The sequence below is a fragment of the Dipodomys ordii genome, unplaced genomic scaffold, assembly GCF_000151885.1.
Source record: "Dipodomys ordii isolate 6190 unplaced genomic scaffold, Dord_2.0 Scaffold43, whole genome shotgun sequence".
NCBI classification, from domain to species: Eukaryota; Metazoa; Chordata; class Mammalia; order Rodentia; family Heteromyidae; genus Dipodomys; species Dipodomys ordii.
This window is the reverse complement of record NW_012267259.1, coordinates 5,709,942-5,731,210: the sequence shown is the minus strand read 5'-3', so window position 1 is coordinate 5,731,210 and position 21,269 is coordinate 5,709,942. Positions and strand designations below refer to the sequence as shown.

The following is a 21,269-nucleotide window of genomic DNA, read 5'->3' as shown; positions in this document are numbered from 1 at the left end:
GCTGGGAAGGTGGCTCAGTGGTAGAGTGCTTGCCTTGCATGCATGAGGCCCTGGGTTCGATTCCTCAGCACCACATAAGCAGAAAAAGCCAGAAGTGGCGCTGTGGTTCAAGTGGTAGAGTGCTAGTCTTGAGCTGAAAAGCTGAGAAACAGTGCCCAGGCCCAGAGCTCAGGCCCCACAATGGACAAAAAGAAAAAGAAAAAAGAAAGTATGTTTATTGTAACAAAGGCACACATTCTTAGTATTTATGTATTATTAATTCTCTGTTGAATTAGTGTTGAGCTCATCATGCTTAGTTTGAAGCAAACATTACAATCAAGAGCAATTCTAAAGTGGAGAATGTTGGTGGGAAGACCCTGGGGGCGAGGGGGGGGCAGGTAGGGATGGGGGAGGATGATGGAGGAGATGATCCTGATGAAGAAGCACTGGACATAAAGGACATATTAAGTTGTTACCTCTTTGCAACCTTCTGAAGATTCAAAGACATATTAGCAACACAAAGGAGTCATTCTAGACAAATATGAATACTTCCTTTCTTGGCTAGTTAGCAAATTCTATTGGGAGATAATTTGTATCTGGTTTAATGAAAACAAGACATTTTTTTTCTGACCCCAGGTTACCAAGCTTGAGAAAGAACAGACATTGAAACAGCATGTTGAAAGTCTGAATCAAGTTGCTGAAAAACTTGAAGAAAAACACAAGCAAATCACAGAATTGGAGACGCTTGTGCAGAGGATGGAGACGGTAAGGATCCCTGGAGAATGACCCAGATTCTTCCTGGTAGGAAGCCATTGGGAATGAAAACGAATAGTGCAGGAATAGATGGGAGGTGAAATCCAATGACATGGCATGGAAGTGAATGCACCTGCATGACTCCCGTTCCCAGGGGACCTCCATCATGCCAGCTTCTTCCTGAAACACTTAATGTGACCTGTGCTATTGTTTCTGGTGAATTATTGTGTTAGTAGTTGATTAGTTATTGTGGTCATTATTTTTCTGTGAGTACTGTGGAGGTATTGTGTGTGTCACTTTCCATTTCTACTATGTCTTAGGTGAGGGTATAAATGAAAATATAATGGAAAAAAAATGACAAAATCTGCCTTCCTAGTGCAATAGCAGAGTGGATTCCTTTAATTGAACATTTGTATATGGTAGAATCAATGGAGAATCTCTCCATCTTGGGTCATACAAGACTACTTGGGGTTTAGAAAAATCAATGGCTACAGTCAGCATCAGGTAGCTCACAAATAAGAGAGCCAGTCAATGGAAATTGGAACTTGAAAAATATATATATTTAGGAAAGAGTAATAGTAGAACACAAATTATAAAATATTAATGCTGGCTTCCCTTAAGTTACTGTATATTGAATACATAGAGAAGGTAAACATATAAATTCACCTATGCTTGACTTAGAATTTAGGATTCAGACAAAAGAAGTGATATTATTTTTTAGTGGCAAATGAATAGGAAATGGACTGAACAGAGAACAAGTACAAATATAAGCTTGTAGTAAATTTTGCCTGATACATTTTGGTATTTGTTGTATTAATTCTCCAATCTACCTCTTTTCTTTTCAACTTTAATTTTTTTTGAGTCTGTCTGCCTGAGTTTATGCCACTTAAGAAATATCATTTCAGAAGTGTTGTGTGTCAATAGTATGCAAGTTTACTACCAAAAGAAACATTGAGTAGATGCAAAAATATTTTCTCAGTATGTGATTCTTTTTTTCTGGGGATTTACTAGGAATTGATCCCAATATCTTATTTGCATGCTAGTCAAGTGCTCTTCTATTAAGTTCTAGCCTAGTGCCTAAAGCTTTATAGCTACTGTGAATTTAGAGCCATTTATAATCTTAATAAAAATTCTTTGAGGAAATAAAAAATTAAACAAGTCCAAACCAGTCAGGCTCTAATAACAGCAGCAGAAATCATATCTTGGTCTTGCCATGGGTCACTGACTGTTTCTGTCTAGCAAAATCACTGAACTATAATATCCCAGGGGTATTGGTTTATCCCAGAATGCTACTTGATAATTATGCTGATTTGGAAAAGCTGAGCTATTTGGTTGGGGGCTTGCCAGTGTTCATCTTATAATAAGTAAATGGTATTTAGGAGAAGAAGACAGCCCTAGAAAGAAAACAGGGTTGTTTGATCTAACAAGTTGATTAAACAGTTTGGAATTTAATTTACAATCAACCTGTCTTAATCCTAACACCACCAAGTCAAGTTACTGCTCACCTGTTAGTACCTATGTATATCAACAAAACAGAGTGGAAAATAATTTTCATTGCTTAGCAACCCTAGACATACCTCTACTAGACATCATTTCTGAGGCATTGTCTAGTAACGCTAGACAATCTCTACTAGACACAAACTCCTCTCAGAGCTCTGCATATATTTATTTGACTGCTCGTTCAATCCACTTAAGGACCTACTAGGTGCCATACAGAGATGGGGGCTAGACATACTAGACATAGTCACTCTTTGTGGAGATTATAATGCATGTATATGGATTATATGGGGCCCAAGGAATTTCCCAGATTTCTTGCTTTGAGCTCTCCTAGAGGTCCCTGGGATGCTGAGTTCAGGGATCAGAGCTTGCTGGACAGACATCTTAGGAAGTGATGGCTTCGCTCCTGCCTTGATACTGGCCTATAACTACAGGCTATCCCAGGAGATCCCTGACAGAATGCTCTGGCTCAACAAGACCATGTAGCAACTTTCCAGAATGTTCTCAATCAATAATTTCTAGGGAGAAAATCCTATTAAGCTATTTCTGGGCAGTAGAGGTGAATGGGTTGGGGGTAGAGAAGTAACGTGAAGTGTTACAAAAAAAATTAGTGTTGAAACACACATTTGTTTAAAAACATATTAGTGAAGCCAATGGCTCATGCCTATAATCCTAGCTACTGGGGAGACTGAGATCTGAGGATGGTAGTTTGAAGTCAGCCCAAGGCAGGAAAGTAGGAGACTCTTATCTCCAATTAACTATCAAAAACTAGAAGTGGAGCTGTAGCTGAAGTGGTAGAGCTCTAGCCTTGAGCAAAAGAACTCAGGGACAGTGTCCAGGCCTTGAGTTCAAGCCCCAAGATTAGCACAAACACACATACACACACATACACACACACACACATGCATGCACACATATGTACACACACACAAGTACTAGTATTCAAAAAATAGCATAAAGACATTCAATATTTGCAAACGAAATAAGCAAATAAATGGAAGTATAAAGAGCACGGTTTAAGCCTGTTGAGAAGCCTCTTAGGTAGACAGAACATAGCAGAATGAAGGAGAGACCTGGAGCTTTGGGTATCAACAGGAGAAAGACAGAAGTTCAACCCGGAAGTGAAACTGAAAAACACACATTGTCACAAAGGTTGACAAATGGTGCTCTGATGGAGGAGGGCCCCCAGAGGAGTCAATGGAACAAGGCCCTGCTCCAGTAAGTAGCCATTAGTGGTCTGAGGTCTGGTAATGAACACATTACTTAAAACCCCCACCATCTGTCCCGCTTTAATCGAGAATGCAGTGAGAACCAGTTCCGTACACATGGCGCTCAGCTAGCAAAAACGCCCAATACGAGCATGTAAATATGGCATATGTTCCTTTTGCTAACAGTGCAGTTCTGTGGCATCATACTTGTTTTCTAGTGTCATTGATTTAGCTCCATTAGAAATTCAGAGTTCAAAGACACTTTGGAGACAGACTACTTTCCAGATGAGGATGGTGTGAACAAGACACCATTCCATAATCCCCCAGCTGCTAGTTCACAGTGCTTTTTGCTGTGTTGTTCTCCTCTAGGAGGCTGGATCAAAGTGATATGCTGGGTTCCAAGTCATTTGGATGTTAATGAGTGAAATTGGTATCCATTGAGATCAGGAGTGAGGGATATTCTGAGCTCTCAGCCATGTGGCCAGGGAACATAGGGCTGCCTATGGCCAGGTGCTGTGTATGCTCAGAAGCCCCTGCTTGAGAATGGCTTCTCTGTAGAGTGTGATCTTCTGTGCTCCCAGAGATCTATGAAGAGCCCGGGGCCAGAGTAAGAACATTTTCTTGTTTAATTGTCTAGTCTCTTTGCAAACTGATTACAAAAACTCATTCATCAACAGTACATTTATTAGAAAGGATATTTATTAAACACAATTTCTCTTCCCAGACAGATTCAAAATATGCTATCTGTGATGTATTTCTTTGATAATCCAAGAACCATTATATGCTTCCTAGGTGTACCTGTGACCCTCATGAGAAATCATTTGCACACAGCTACGGTTGCTCTGGGACAATTTCAATGAGTCAAGAAAGCTATATGCGCTAAACATTGACTAAGTTAACACAGCTTACAAAATGGCAGATCAAATAGGACATGAAGCAATTGGTTACTTAAATTTTTACCTATTATGGTCCAACTCTCACCCAGAGTAGAAGTCTGACCTCTCACATGCTATCTTTGAATATCCCAACATTTCATTTTAAAGATATCGATAGAGTTAAATATGAGATTATACAAATACTCATTAAACACTTTGTCCAACCCATTCACTAACATAGGAAACAATAAAACTGTGATGATGGGTTAAATAAAGTATTGTGAGGAAACTGGTTATCTATTGGTATTTTGGAAGGAAGAAGGAATATAAACTGGGATTACTGAATTCAATGTAAAAAGTAGTTACCACTCTAAAGATTAGTTCTTATTAGTAACTATACCATCACCTACCCATAATCTTTGGGATCATCTTTTATATCAGCCAGAAGCCTATAAATGATCAGAGTCCGGGTTCTATTCAAATAATAATAATGGGCAAACTAAGGCCAACTGCAGTGGTTCACTCCTGTAACTACTTGAAAGGTGGAGATCTTGAGGACTGTGGTTCAAGGGCTTACTAGATAAAACGTTAGAGAGACACCCCCCCACACCTCATTTCCTCAACCAATAAGCCAGGCAATCTGGATACAATTCCAGTTATATGGGAAGCACAAGTAGAAGACTGCACCAGAAGCCAGCCCCAATGCAAAACCCTAGCTGAAAAATAGCCAAAAAACAAAACAAGAGATGTATTTCAGGTGGTTCAGATCTTGTTTGCATGCATGAGTTTAAACCTTGAATTCAAACCCCAGTCTTAACCACAACAAAAAAAGGGTAAAACTGAAGCCAATTCTCTGAAAGGATTAAATACTGGTTGGGTTATGGTTGGGCTAGAAGATTAACATGATCCAATTTAGCACGAAAGTCACACACTATAAATGACTTTTATTTCCAACTTTTGATGACATTTTCTTAACAATCATTAAAGTCCAGGGAGGTTAAACTCCTGGCCAGCATTTCTAAACCAGATTAATGCACACACAAAGTAATATTTCTTATGCTTCTGCTATAAGGAACTGCCCACATAGTACCCATAATATGCCACAGGAAATGATTCCGAACAGCATTGTAGATGTTTTCAAAACATTTTTCCCCAGTGAGTTCCATCCACAGGGCCAATCCCAAACCCTGCTTATTTAAGAGTCTGCTTCCTCCAACTTAGCATTAAACCAGTAGCCCAAACTCCAAATCCCGTTTTTTGTCAGTCATGGAGCTTGAACTCAGGTCCTGAGTGCTATCTCTGAGCCTTTTTTTTTTTTTTTTTTGTTCTACCACTTGAGCTTGAACTCAGGCCCTGAGCCCTGTCCCTAGCTTTTTTTTGCTCAGAGCTAGTGCTCTCTACCACTTTGAGCCACAACTCCACTTCCAGTTCTCTGGTGGTTAATTGGAGATAAAAGTTTCATGGGCTTTCCTGCCTGGGCTGGGTTTGAACCACAATCCTCAGATCTCAGCCTCCTGAATAGCTAGGATTATAAGCACGAGCGCCCTGCTCACATCCCTTAATTTTTGTATGCCACCATCAAACGCACAATGAACACAGCCATCCATACTTGGGTCTTCATGAGCTCCTCTGTTTTTCCTTTGGGAGGAAGAGTTTGGTTTAATAATTAAAATTATGACATTTGAATGTTAATCTTTGTTAGTGTCACAGGTCCTCCAGGATCCTAATTAGGAAGTCACCGTGGCCTTTATCCTTTATTAAAAATGCATCTGCTACTTTCTGCCAGATGCCACGAGATCAGGTAGAGGAAGCAAGGTGCATGCAGTGCTGTCCCTGGGTACTAATAACTCAGTTACTGTATGAGAGGTAGGTGCTGTGGAAGAGCCTGTGCTGAGGAGGTGGGGCTAGCCTGATGTTCACTTGGGGTGCACTGGGGGAAGCAGATAGGAGAATTCGAGCGGCACTTGCTCCTTTTCAGCGTAAGTGCTGGAACAAACTGCTCAGGTAGGGAGGTGTGAACAAGCTCTGGCCCTACCGTTGACTTAGTTATAAAGCACACAGGTGAAGATCTGACCAAGACTGATCGGGGCACATTGTAATGGCTAGTATGATATGAACTCTGTCACACAATTTATATTTCTAAGTTTGCAAAGAGCATCTTTTTATTTTTGGTGAACACGTTTGCAAGAATGCCTTACTAAACACATGTATGCACCATAGACATCCACATAAAAATAGTAAGCAGAAATCGTCTGTTATTTTTCTTCTAGGAAAAGAGAACGCTACTAGAAAGAAAACTATCATTGGAGAGCAAGCTTCTGCAACTCAAATCCAATGCTACATATGCTAACAGGTTTGCAAATCAACCTCTCTCTCCTGGAGAGGTCTCCAGATGACATCTCCATCCTGGGTGAAAGGATATCAACTGCGAGGGGAGGAGGAGGGAGAATTTTTAAGAGTAATAGTCACGTGCCTCTGGTTCCTCACCAGACAGAAATCTACAAATTAGCATACAACTTCAGAGAATCAAAGTCCCATCATGATCTAACTGAGGAATTAGGTGTGGGGGGAGGGGTCCGGTGAGGAGAGTTCACTGGCGTTCCCAGAGACCCAGTGGGAAGTTAATTCTGAACCATTCGTAAGTATAAACTGTATAAACCTGGTATCAAGGATGCCAGAGATGCCTTCATCCCTCCCCCCTTCCCACCCCACTTTTGTGTTTTTGTCAATGAGTCTTTTCAATAGACCTTCCCTTCATGCCTGGCGCACAAGTGAAACTGAGATCGTTTGTGTTGCTCCTAGCTCTATTGTTCCTCCTCCATGATGAAGTTCATTTCAAATTTTTATTTATGTAGAGTGAACTTGATGGGTGGGGCCTCCTGAAGGATCATGTTCTAGAAAAAAAATATGAAAATGATTGTCATGATTGATCCGGTGGTCTTTCTTTTGGTTTGAGTTGATGATCTGTGATTTTGTTTCCATAATTTCTTCATCTGATAGTTGCTTAACCTAGTCAGGTTGGGGAATATGGGGTTTAGCCATAAGAATTAGTTGTCTAGATGTGAGAAGGTTTGTAAGGATGTACATACCCAATCCATGCACTGATGCCTTTTGTGTGCTCTTCCCTTCTTTTCCTCTTCCCTTATCCCTTCCTTTTCTTGAATTTCTCATTTGTTTCCTTTCTTCTCCAAGACCTTGGGTATCTAATCTTCCCTACACCTCTTCTCCTCCAGTGTATTATTGAGATAAGTCCAAAGCTGGAGTTTTTGAATGCGTCTAGAAATACTGTCTTTTTTTTTCTTTCTAAAAGCATGGGTTGTTTATCTTGAACCAGTTAAAATGTTTTAATGACAAGGTTCCCACTACCATTAGTGTATTTGTTTCTTATATTTGCTTTGTTTTGTTTTTGTTTTGTCAAGTCGTGGAGCATGAACTCAGGGCCTGGTTGCTGTGTCCCTGAGTTTTTTTGCTCCAGGTTCGTGTTCTACTACTTTGAGACAAAATGCTACTTCCAGTTTTCAGGGGACTAATTGGAGATAAGATTTTCACTGACTTTCCTACTTGGGCTGGTTTTGAACTGTGATCCTCAGATCTCAGCCTCCTGAGTAGCTAGGATCACAGGTGTGAGCCACCAGCACCCAGCATTGCACACTGTTCATCATCATCATCATCATCATTTTCTAAACTGCAAAAGGTTGTATAAGAAAGTGTTGCACTTTAACATCTTCATGTGACCAGTGCTTCTCAACTAGAATCACCCCTTCCATTGCTCTCCCCATTTCACATGTCCCACCTTTTAAATTATATATGGACAGTGAAAGTTCTGTCTGTATTTGAATTGTGATTGCTTTTCAGTTACAAAGATATAAGTTCAAGCCAGGCACCAGTGACTCATATTTGATCCTAGATCCTTAGGAAGCTGAGATCTGAAGGATTGCAATTCAAAGCCAGCCTGAGCAGAAATCCTGAAACTCTATCTTCAGTTAATCAGCAAATGCTGGATTGGAAGCATGGCTTAAATGGTAGAGAGTCAGCCGTGAGCAAGAAAGGTGATAAGTGTGAAGACCTGAGTTCAAGCCCCAGAACAGGGAAAGTACAAGTTCATTGACTAAAAGTATAAAATAGTTACCTTCAAAGATAATGAGGAGTTCTCCAAAATTTATGCACAAATAAGTTCTATAAATTGTCTGGCCTGCATCTCCCATCTGTTTTTCCATTTAAAAAATATTGACTTAGGCACTGGTGGCTCACTCCTGTAATCCTAGCTACTCAGGAGGCTGAGATCAGAGGATCATGGTTTAAAGCCAGCCAGCAAGAAAGCCTGTGAGACTCTTATCTCCAATAAACCACCAGAAAACCTGAAGTGGAGCTGTGGCTCAAGTGATAGAGGGCTAACCTTGAACTAAACAGCTGATAGACAGTGCCCAGGTCCAGAGTTCAAACCCTACAACTTACCAAAACAAAACTGAAAAAAAACATGTCAAGTGTGTCAAGTATGATGAGCACATAGAACATAGATATTACATATGGTTTAATGAATTCTATTGAAGCAAATATTGGTGACCTCAATAAAACTGAGGTCACTTCCTGGGATGATCTTGAATCTTGTATTGCCAAGTTTTTTCCAAGCATAAAGGAGCATAATGAACCTGTTAATCAGACCTTTATTGTAATACTTTTCTTTATGTGCCCCTTAACATACTAGCTTGCTTTCCCTTAGTTTACACTGTTGCATTTGCATGTATCGCTTGTCTTTTCCTCCTTCTTATGTTTGAGGGGTTTATTCGTGGTGCCATAGTTTTCTGCACTTCTGTTGTATGTGTGTGAGTGTGTCTGACTTTTCATTCTATCATGGATGGATATTAGTTGGTCTCTAGGTTTTGGCATGCACAATGCCTCCATGAACACGTTTTATCTGTCTCTTAATGCATATTTTGGATATATGCTTAGTGATGGGATTACAGCCCATCTGTTGCTTTTAATTGGAAATGCTAGGGCTTTTTTTTCTTTCATTCATTCATTTTTAAAAGAAAGAACAATAGGGAAAGTCAATCAGATTTGGTGCAGTGTGAAATACAATCGTGAAAGTTATTTGTGTAATTGCTATACATTAAATATGACAGGAAAGTTGCACATATTTTGTTGAGGGCAAGGGGAAAGAAAAGAAAGAAAATGTCATTCACTTTATATCCTCAGGTCAACAGACTGATCTCAAGTAGTAGCCACGTCAGGAATTATATCCCTGAAGCTGAAGCTTGGAGTTGCAGGTAGCTTTGTAAGATCATAGTACTTTCCAGAGCTTGGTGATCCGTCCCCCACAAACATGCTTCCATTACTAATGGCACAAAAGAGAAATAGGCCAAAGATCAATTCAAGTTACGCAAAGAGAGCTTTGGAAAAGTAGAAATAATCTACATGTAAGCTTGACTCATCATGATTTAGGCAACTAAAAAAAATATTCGCTGAGCCTAGTGCCATAGCTCAGGCCTGCAATCCTAGTTACTTGGGAGGTAAAGACAGAGGTTGAGTTTAAAAGCCATAAAAGTTCATGATACTGCTTCTCAGCCAATAGCTGGGTGCAATACTGTATACCTGTCAGTGGTACATATCCATCATCCCATTTCCAGAGGATAAAGTGAAATCATAAACTTGAACATGACCAACCAGAAAAGGACTGGCTGAGTGATTCAATGGTTAGAATGCTTGCTTAGCAAACACAAGGTCCTGAGTTCAAACCCTACAACTGCCAAAAAATAAAAATAAAATAAAACAACTTAGCAGAAATTTACTTTTCCCCCATTTCTTTTTTTATTAATAAGTTTTTTATAGTGAAAATACCATACAGAGGGGTTACAATTACATGAGCAAAGTAATGAGTACATTTCTTTTTTTTTTTTTTTTTTTCGGACGTGGGGCTTGAACTGGGCTTTGGTGCTGTCCCTGAGCTCTTCAGCTCAAGGCAAGTGCTCTATGTCTTGAGCCACAGCGCCTCTTCCAGTTTTCTAGTGGTTTATTAGAGATAAGAGTCTCACGGACTTTCCTGCCTGGAATGGCTTTGAACCACGATCCTCAGATCTCAGCCTCCTGAGTAACTAGGATTACAGGTGTGAGCCACTGGCGCCCGGGTTAATGAGTACATTTCTTATCAAGCATTGTTGCCTCCTCCTTTGTTTCTCCTTACCATCCCTACCCTACCATCTCTTTTTATAAGTAATATATTTTTCCAAGGATAGGACTCTTTAAAAAAATTAAAATAAAAGGGAAAGTAACAAAGTGGCAGACAACCTACAACATATACTAAAATGACATCACTGGAAGTTGGTTTATGAGAGTTATATAAATTGTGCATTTCTGCTTCCAAATTCTGACCCTCTATCTACATGTAATTAGCTGTGAGTTTTGATGGGGTGCTCATAAGTCAGAGGGTTTAGATGAGTGCTTGCCCTGTTTCAATTCAACTTGACTGGGCTACCTGCTGGAGGAAGTCACGAATGGCCAGAAAAGAGCTTTGTGGACTTGAACTGCTACCGATTCTAGCTCCTATCAGAGCAGATTACAGGCTGCTCCTCACCCATGTGTGGTGATATCAGTGGGGTCCTGGGTCTTACCACACAGTGCTCTGTAGCACAGGGTGTGTGAGGCTGGGCTGGCAGCATGGGCAAGAGAAAGAGCTGCAGAATGCGTTAGCAACCCCGCCCCCACTCTCTTTTCCTTTGTATGCTCAGTTGCCAGGATCTTCAGATGGAGATTTCCATCCTCCAGGAGCAGATCTCTCATTTGCAGTTTGTGATTCATTCTCAGCATCAGAACCTACGCAGCGTCATCCAGGAGGTCAGACTAAACCAATCGATGCGCTCCGATAGATAATTTGTTTGTTTGCAGTGTGAGGACCAAGTGTGAGTGACTGGTGTGGCTTGTCTGGATTTCTGAAGCCCAGACTTCTTTCCCTGCTGACATATCCTTTTGGTTTTTATTCCTTCGCTAAGTTATTACACCATCAGGCTCCCAGAGAAGATATTTGGGAAGTTGTATTTAATGATTTTTTTAGCCATTTCAGTGATTTTAAAAAAATGTATGTTTTTCCACTCATAAACTGTTCACTGTTATTTAGAATATTTTGTAGCCCAAGAAATTCTGATTTTTTTCCAGTCTGGGTAATGAATTGTTATCTGTTTTTAATGCCATTATAAATACTAGATTTATGTAGAAGTTGTTTTAGAATGGGAAATAGTCTGATTATTCTCTAGGAACATTCTAGCAGGAAGAAGGAAGAAATAATGTGGTAGCAACCAGCCATTAAATCTTCCTCTGTGTGTGTGTGTGTGTGTGTGTGTATGTGTGTGTAGTGCTACTAGGTTGTGAACTCAAGACTTCGCACTTGTTAGACATGATATCTACACACCTCACACGAGCCACAAGTATCGGGTTTTATAGGCATGTAACATAATGCACAGCTCAAGATATGGATTTAAAATCACACCTAATGATTTCATTACCTAATACTTGTTTTCAAAGGTGTCTCCCCAAATAATTCTAATGCTTTCCTGGTATAAATACACTATTTGTACGTAACTGGTTATGGCTTCAACAAAGGTCCAGAAAAGTTCAGTAGAAGGATTCAAAGACTAGGCGGGACCTTGGGGCTTCCCACCGCCCCCAATGAGGAGAGGGAAATAGAATGCAGGTCAGAGGAGAGCTGCCGGTGGCAGAGCTGGCTTTTGAATCCACAGGTGCCTTCTCTCCCCACACCTTCTGCCCCTCATCACCAGACCTCTGTGTTCCCTGTGGCCTTTGATTATCCTGCTGCTGGGTGACAGTGCTCTCATTTCAGTGAGACTCTGCATTCTGGGCCTTGTCCTATGTCCCTAGAAGGTACATACAGGAGGACAGACAGGAGATGGCCAGTGCCTCTTTCTATACCAGGTATGCCTGCCGAATCTGGTGTAAACAGGTTCTCTAGAGATTCAAATGTGCAATGGCACAGGCTGAGTGTTTTCCACCTCAGGTGCCAATTTGTTCTGTGATTTTTCTGTAGCCTGCTGAGCCGGCTGTGGGATTTCATGTTTCTATTTGATGAACATCTTCTGACCTGGGAAAGCCGTACGATTTCTAAGTAAAAAGTAACCTTTGCCTGCGGTCTGACAAGAGTTTTCCAACTGTGTTTCCTAATTCTTAGATGGAAGGATTAAAGAATAACTTAAAGGAACAAGATAAAAGAATTGAACGTCTGCAAGAAAAAGTCAGTGTACTTGAAGCCCAGGTAAGAAAGGAATCTGTGTGTGTGTGTGTGTGTGTGTGTGAGGTTGTATGTGAATGTGTGTTTATGATTGTGAAGGTGTGAACATATAACATTATGCCACGTGCGTTTTGTGTGATTTCTTGACTGACTAGGTAGGTATATGCATGAGTGTGTGTGGGCCTACACAGGTGTCTTTGTAAATGCATGCATCTTCTATGTGTAAGAAATTATAGCTATGAGGGCAACTATAATAATTATGAAATTGTAATAATTGGGGAATTATTGTTACATTACTAATCATCTTGTATAGTCAAGTTATTTATGGTAACATTATCTATTAAATAAATACTAAATAATTGCTAGAATTCGTTCACATTTTCCAGAACACTTGACATATTAGTACCACAGGCAATGGCTCTCTATAAACTCTAATGACTGCTTGGTCAGGGCTACAGTTGTATAAAAACTTCCATCCTCTCTAGATTGCCAGGCTTCCCTCCTCCTGCACAAGATGCTTCATGTTTCTCTGTCTTCATCCACATCCATGCTCCTAAGCTTTGCCACAGGCCTTGCCTACATCCAGAAGCCTGTTCAAAACACCGTGCTTTGCCTTGTGTTAAACCTTATACTTTCCAGTTGTCTGTGATAGGAATGGTAAGACATACTTCCTCAGCTCCCCTCCACTTCTGGCTTTCAGAGGGCCTCCAGCCCCCTCTCACAGGAGGAATGAGAAGGCCACTGCTCGGAGGAGCCCCTCAGAGGACCCCGAGGGCCTCAGCCTCCAGCTCTGCTTCTTGCTATGCTACCCACTTGTCCCTGTCCCCTGGCTCCTCTCCAGCTGCCAGCAGCTGGACTCGTTTCCGGCTTTATCTCTCAGTAGTTTCATCTCCCGCTTTGTGTCCACCTGCCAGTGGGACCGCAGAGATTCTCTGTGGAAACTGCTCAGCTTTCAGAACTTTCTCTCCTCAGAATAGACTAGAAAGGAGCATCATGATAGTTCCCCTGGGTCAGGGTCACCATTTTGTCTCCGCCTGCCCAATCAGAAGAAGAAAACACAAAATAACTTAGAAATGGTTGTGAAGATTTTTTTTTTTACATGTTAAGGTTTCTAGCTCCATTCCCATTTCTGTCTCCACGAGAACCATTGTTCTCTTCTTGTTCTGGAGCAGAGACCTCACTGAATGTCTCCTAAGGTACCCCATCTCCAGGGCGGGTGGGACTGTTGGATTGATTAAGTTATTACCCATAACTCTGCATGAACAAAAATGCACGGACTGGTCCTCTTGGCTCAAAATGAGCGTTCCTTCACCTGCCAAGTGATGGCTGATTCAGTTCTGTCAGGAACCTCCAGGTTCAGTGATTCACAGCAGCTTGGCACCACTTCCTCCTCAGAAATGCTCTGCAAAAGCTTCCTTCACCTTCTTTCTTGCTTGGTAGTCTTTTAGCAAGTGTTCTTTGATTTTAAAAATTGTTTTTATTACTATTACATATGCAGCTATGCAATCTACCTACTTTATACTCTAGCTAGTTGATGTATCTACTACATTCACATTGTTACATGTATTTCTTATAGATTATTTAAGAGATTATGATTATTTATTCATTCCATCATAGTTAAGACAAAGAGATAAGTAATTAGAAAGTCACTTTCAAAATTACCATCCGGAAGTGGAACTGTGGCTCTCAGTGGTAGAGTGCTAGCTTTTGAATGAAAGAGCTCAAGGACAGCACCCAGGCTCTGAAGTCAAGCCCCATGACCACCACCACCACCACCACCAACAACAACAAAAAGTGAAATAACCATCCATGAACAGTCACAAAGAATGGTTATGTAGTTGTGTGTGTGTGTGTGTGTGTGTGTGTGTGTGTGTGTGTATGTGTGTGCTGGTTCTAGAGATTGAATTTTGGACTTCATACTTTGCTTTTTCACTCAATGCTGCACTCTACTGCTTGAGCCACAGATCCACTGCTAGCTTTTTTGCTGGATCGCTGGTGACCGGAGTCTCTTGGATTTGTCTGCCAGACTGGCTTCAAACCTTGGTCTTCAGATCTTAGACGCCTGAGTAGCTAGGATTACAGATGTGAACCTGTAATTGATGTAAAACCATATTTCTATTGGGATCTGCACCTGATTTTATTAGTTTGATTTCTACATGAGTTGCATAATTAATTCTGCAAGGGCTTATCGAGTACACACTACTATGCAAACACTAAGTTCAGAATAATGCTGAAACAAAATAGAAATAAGCCCTGAATCCTAGAATTTACTGGTTAATTGATGAACTTGAGACACACACATATTCTAGACTGAATTCTCAGTTGGAGATTATCACAATGATGTATCGACCTATTTTTGGCTCCAGCAACATATTTTAATTATTATGTATCTGTAATTCACTTTAATTGGGGAGGTTATTTTTGATTTGGCATCTTTTTATGATACATCATTTTTACTATTGTTCTGGGCTCTGAAACATATCAGCTTTCTAAACCATGAAGACCCTATCACTGTCTCATCCATAATAAAAATTATTTGCCTCATTTTTTAGGCAAGCTACATGCTTCCTTTTTATAATCTTCAAAGTGACTCCAGGAAAAATATTATTTATTACATTTTGCAACTGATAAACGTGTGATTCAGAGAAATGAAGAAACTTGTTTGAAATCACTCAGTAGTAGGTGGCAGACTACTATGCTTGACTTTAAAGCATATGACTTCTCCCAAGCACAGTGCAGCCTCTACTTATCTGGATGATGTATATGTGTGTGTGTAAGTACATGTGCAAAACACATGTGTACATATATATTTATACTATATCTAGAAATGTATAGCTCTGATACCAAATTTGCACAATTAGTTTTATTTATTTCATTTATTACTACCATTACTAAGTCAACTATTTCTATTTTAATCTTAGTTTTTAAAGTCATGGGATTTTTTTCTCCTCTGTAGTGCTTTATTCTATCTTAGCTGTTTTCTGTTTTGTTTTTCTCTCCAAATAGAGACTGAAATAAACTCACATATCTTTTTACATATTTTTAAGTCTTTTAAATTTCTTAAAATTAAGTAGAACATTCTTGTTTTACTTTACCTAAATCATTTACTTTCTTCTTACTGTCATATCTTTGGAAATGTGTATGTTACAGTTCATGCATTTGAGATTTCTTTTCTATCTGCTCCAATGAAAAGGCATTTTTAGAAATTATTCCATTTTCTAAGCTTGGAGGATTATTCAACATTGTATAATTATCATGATTTTTGAAGTTTAATTCTTAGACGATAGCAAATGAAATATTAAATATGCAAAATTTACATTCTTTTGGGAGACTGGGTCAATAATAGAATCTACATGGCAGACGTATTCTTGCCAATGAGTTGTAATTTTCCAGAATGGTTTTGTAATATAATCCATGCACGTGGCTGTTCTGCTTAGAATGAGCTTTCAGCCAAGACCGCCATGCTCCAGAGGTTAATACTTGTCATCCTCCTAGCTACCAGGGGGACTGAGGCCTGCGGATTGTGGTTTAAAGCCAGTGCTGGAAAGAAAGTCCTTGAGGTTCTTATCTCCAATTAACCACCAAAAAGCCAGAAGTTATGGCTTAAGTGGTAGAGTACCATCCTTGAGAGAAAGAGTTAAAAGAAAGCACCCAAGCCCTGAGTTCAGTTCCTAACTAGTAAATAGATAAATAAATAAATAAATGTCCTAATCTGCTGAATGAAATACAACAGCATGGAAGTTGAAGTCAAAATCAGGAGTTTATTTATCTAGTGTATTTGACATACAAAGAAACTAGGTACAGAGAGTTTAAGAAACCCTACATCAAATCACTTAACATAGTGAGTGATTATGCTAAGATATTCTTTTTTAACTGAGAACTTATTCTCTCAACTGTTATTACTGGCCATTCCATCATTTCCTAGAATTACAGCATCCTTGCAGAATTCAAATATTATGATCAGATAGTATTTTTTCCTTAACTAAATCGGCAAGCCATGCATGTGTCATTTACCTTTAGTACCCAGGTGGATAATATAAAACTTAAGGAGAAAACTGAGGCTAATATATACCACGGACTATAAAGAAGAGATGGTATGAAGGGGTTTATAATCATGAGACTGTGCAAAAATGACACTTTTATAATCAGTGTAGTGGGTATCTCTGATGAAATCCTTTAATATGTTTATTTTCATATATTTGTTTATTTTATTTATTTGTTTATTTTTATATATTTGTTTTGTATATATAGGTGTCTGTAATATATATATATATTTCTGTAAAAGCAAACATAGATAGGTCAGCTGTTGAATTTCAGAATTTAAGTCAGAACAGCATTTTTTTTGGTACTATGAGCCAATACTGGACCTTGAACTCAGGGCCTGGGCACTGTCCCTTAGTTTTTTCACTCAAGTCTGAGTTACATCCTCAATTCTCCCTTTTTGATGGTCACCTGAAGATGATTCCTATGAACTTTCCTTCCTGGGCTGACTTTGATATCATGATTGTAATCAGATTTCAGTCTCCTGAGTAGCTAAGATTACCATCATGAACCATTAGCCCTTGATGGAAGCATACTCATATTTTAATCCTTTGGTATATTACACATTTTCAAGCTGTATTTGTTTCTTTGGAGTTATTTAGTGACTCTTAACTAGCTTTTTCCTGTTTTCTAACAGAATGGTTTCAGCAAACTTTGTACAAAGGCATGAGGCAGGTGGTATGTTGAGCAGAAATATTAAAGATAGGACTAATCTGTGTTAGCTACCTGATTGCTACACTTCTTTTTTGTTAATTGTAGAACAAAGAACTAAAAACCAAGGTGGCACTTTGGCCTGAAATGCCTAGGACAAAAGCATCTAAATCTGTCTCTACAAGGTAAAGTCTTTCCCCCATCTTCTCGAGCTCTGTTAAATAAGGTTGATGTGAAATCCACTTGTAAATTTCTCCAATTTGTTAATATGTCTGTATTCATTTGATTATTGTCTATCTACCAGTTCCTGTTCAAAACTGTGTTAATCTTGCTCATTATGAAATCACTGAAACCTGGCATGTTATAAGTACTTGCTGAATAAATGAATGGATAACTTTTGATACACTTTCCCTTTGCTGATTCTAGACTTCAGCACTATTTCAAATCATTGCATGCCATCTCCTAAATTGTCCCACATCTTGTGGTCTAGGTTTTATATCATTGATGGGAATTTTAATTATAAGTTGCTTGTATTTACTGAAATTTCTGTATCATCTCTGAAAATAAATATCACCAAGATGAGACTAATACCTTGCATTAATTTTTCTTTTCTGCATTGAGCAGAACAACTATCATTAACAGTTATGCAGTCATGAATGATTTCAAGCAATGATCATGATCTTAGAAAGCAACTGAAATGATGGGTAAAACTATGGAAGTCAATTTTTCTAGTGCTTACTCTTTGTTGTTGGCTGAATCTGAATCTGAATCTGGGCGCAAGTGTCATTTGCATAAATTCTACACAATTATCACTTAAATGAAACATAGCCTGCAATTACATGTATCATTTAAAAAGTGATTAAAAACTTCCTGTTCTAGCAGCTTCTGAATTTCCCTGTCTGGTCCCTGTAGGGCAGAATCTCATTTTCTGAAACTTTTCAACACAGTGCCTGAGGTGGAAAATCAGACTCACTGTGATTAACATCAGTCTAGGAATTCAGACAGATTCCTCTCCCTTTTTAAAACTCTTTGCAACAATGTTTCACTTTGCTAATGATATATATAATTACAGACTAGAGATGGAACCAATCATAACGTTTTCAAGTCCTTTTAAATCTTTGAGCTTCCAGGTGCTAAGTTTTCAACTTTGTGGCCACTAGCACCACAACTTCTAAACAAGAAAAAGAAAGTTAGGTTGGCTCTGGTGGTTCATGCTTGTAATCCTAGCTACTCAAAAGGCTGGTATCTGAGGATCTTGGTTCAAAGCCAGCCCAAGCAAGAAAATCTATGAGACTCTTTATCTCCAAAATTCTGGAAGTGGCACTGTGGCTCAAGTGGTAGAGAGTCAGCCTTCAGAGTAAAAACTAAGGGATAATGCCTATTCCATGAATTCAAGCCCAGGTACAGGTATATATAGATATACACACACACATCACACACACAGTAAACCAATTAATCCCCAAAAAGTTTCCAAAGAAATGGTGAGATGCTTGCATTTCAGTGGGGGAAATGATAAAGACTTAAGGGACTTTGATTGGAAGGTCAAGGGAAGGGATAGTAGGAGAAAAACAAAGGAGATGGTAGCAATGCTCCACAAGAAATGTACTAGTTAACTTACTCGTGTAACTGTAACCTCTATGTACATCATCTTTACAATAAAATTAAATTAAAAGAAAGAATGTCCTGGAAATAAAGGTGTTGCTTCCTCCCAAAGAGATACTTGTGTCCAAAGCATGGTGAGGCAGTATGGCTAGACTCAGTGGCTTTGACCCTGAAGGAAATTGAACTGGTGTAGATGAATACATGTCTGCATTCACACTGTAACCACTCCAGAACTGAATGGTGTGTGTCTGGCTGATAGAGAGATGTGCTCAAGAGAATGGTTTCATTGACCAGTTTTTCTAAGCTGCCCTTAATTAACAATTATAGTCTAGTGCTTTAAAGATCTTTTTCTTGTCCCTATGACTTGCAAAAAAGGCCAAATGGAGAATATTTCCTACTTGCAACGGTAAAACTGGACTGACTCTATCTCTCCTTTGTCTGATCTTATGTTAAGACATAAAGATACATCTCTCATTGGCAAAGTAAAGCATGGCTCAGGGGCAAACTGGTTAGGTTAGTCTAGACTCATCAGTATACTATCGAATCCTAACTCCATTACTTTGGAGTAGTAAAGTATGAATGATAGCTCTATCAGCTGCAGTATAAAAGTAGTGATTAAGAAAGTCATATGCCTGTAAATCCCAGCTACTCAGGAGGCAGAGACAAGAGAGAATCTCAAGATACAAATAAAATGGCTGGGGTTATGAAAGAGAGTTGAATATTTGCCCAGCACATACAAAGCTCTGGGTTCAATCCTCAGTAAAAGCAGTGATTGAATTATTCCCAAAATATAGTTTTGTGCTGTAGAACAAGTTTTTTTTCTTTTCTTTTCTTGCTAAAATGCTTTCTTTTTTTAAAATAAGTTTTTTATTGTGAAACAGTTACATGAGCAAGGTAATAAGTACATTTCTTATCAAACGTTATTGCCTCTTCCTTTGTTTTTCCCCTACCATCCCTTCCCTCCCACCTTTTCAACTACACTCCCCCCCCCCGCTTCCTAAATTGTAAAGTTTGTTTTTCGATATAGCGTCTTGTACATCTCATTGTTGCAATGGGTCCACCTGTATCCCTATTTAAACAATTTGTTTTTTCCCTTCCTCTTCCCAAATCATACCAACATCAAATACTTTCTTTTGTATTGAATACTGGAAGTGATTGAGATTAGAAACTATATTCTTATATTTACATAAATATATGGCGTATATATACATAGAAGTATGCATAGATAGACACATGTATAGTTTAGATTCTAACTGTGTCAGAATAAAAGTCCAGGCTATAAGAAACCCATAAAGCTAAAACATGATGAGGGAACAAGTGTTTTCTCATCTTCAATTTTACTCTGATGTGTTTTTCCACTGAGTAGGAAAGCAAACCAAAGCTCAAACTCTCTTTCTCTGCCCCCGCCCCAATACCTTGTCCTATCAACTTAGCTACATTTTCATAGGTTAAATGCTTTCTTCAGCATGGTTCTATGTCTCATGGAAAAACTGACCTGGGTTTATCGATTACTTCCCATCTCTTAGATCAAAGCAGTTGGTTGAGGGATGGCAATATGGTGGATATGGAGGTGATTTTGGTGGTGGAACAGCCATGGAACCACTAAAATCTGATCTGCTGAATTTTGATACTTGTGTTTCCTGCAGTGAATTGAAGACTGAAGACACGTCTCCCTATTTGATGTTGATTAGGCTACGGAAATGAACTGGCTGGATAAAGATCAGCTTGAGAGAGACTATGTGGATCTTATTTATTCCTTTCATGTTAAAATGGCAACATGTCAGTGTTCATATGGACTTTATTATACATCAAAACTCAGCAGGAAGGCAACATTCCAGAATTTCAAACAAATGTGTATTTGAGTGAAAGAATTCTTTCTTTAGAACTTACTAAACACACTAAGAAACCAGGTGATTTCCCATAAGGGAAAGTTGATTCCATTTTTAACTTAAGAAAAGGAAATCTGCGTCTTATTTTTTGTTTCATGATCAAGAAACATAAGGTTTTCATCTTCACCCTTTTGATAGTAATAGTTTTATGTATACTGGGAACAATGCTATATATATATATATATATATATGGACACATGGATATATAATTACATATGAATAAATGCTATATTGTAAGGTTGACTTTTAGATAAGAAACAGTTCTTACCATATGTAATTTCACCTTCTCTTAACCTGTTTGTTGTTAGTGGGATGGTTGTTATCTACTGAATTATGGGGAGACAAGCAGGAGGTCCATGAAACCTAGTTCCCCCAGCCCATAGTGTCTTCCATATTGAAAATCATGATCTCCTCTCCCTACCCTAGAATGTCATTGTTCTTTGGTTATTTGGTGGTAAAAATGAACATTTTTGTTGGAGGCTAACACCATACATGTAAGACAGCAGCGAGTATGCTTTTATCTTCGTGACAAATATTT

General features: G+C 39.0%; 1 protein-coding gene across 1 annotated transcript in view; it reads left to right on the top strand.

Moving 5' to 3' along the window:
- Ccdc68 (coiled-coil domain containing 68) overlaps positions 1-20,927 on the top strand; it is a 40,835-nt gene extending 19,908 nt beyond the window's left edge. The window contains exons 6-11 of the mRNA XM_013018892.1: positions 610-744; positions 6,583-6,665; positions 11,038-11,143; positions 12,489-12,572; positions 17,349-17,425; positions 20,489-20,927. Of these exons, the coding sequence (XP_012874346.1) occupies positions 610-744; positions 6,583-6,665; positions 11,038-11,143; positions 12,489-12,572; positions 17,349-17,425; positions 20,489-20,546 (543 nt within the window). The 3' untranslated portion in view covers positions 20,547-20,927. The remainder of the gene's footprint in view (positions 1-609; positions 745-6,582; positions 6,666-11,037; positions 11,144-12,488; positions 12,573-17,348; positions 17,426-20,488) is intronic.
- Positions 20,928-21,269: the final 342 nt, after the last annotated feature.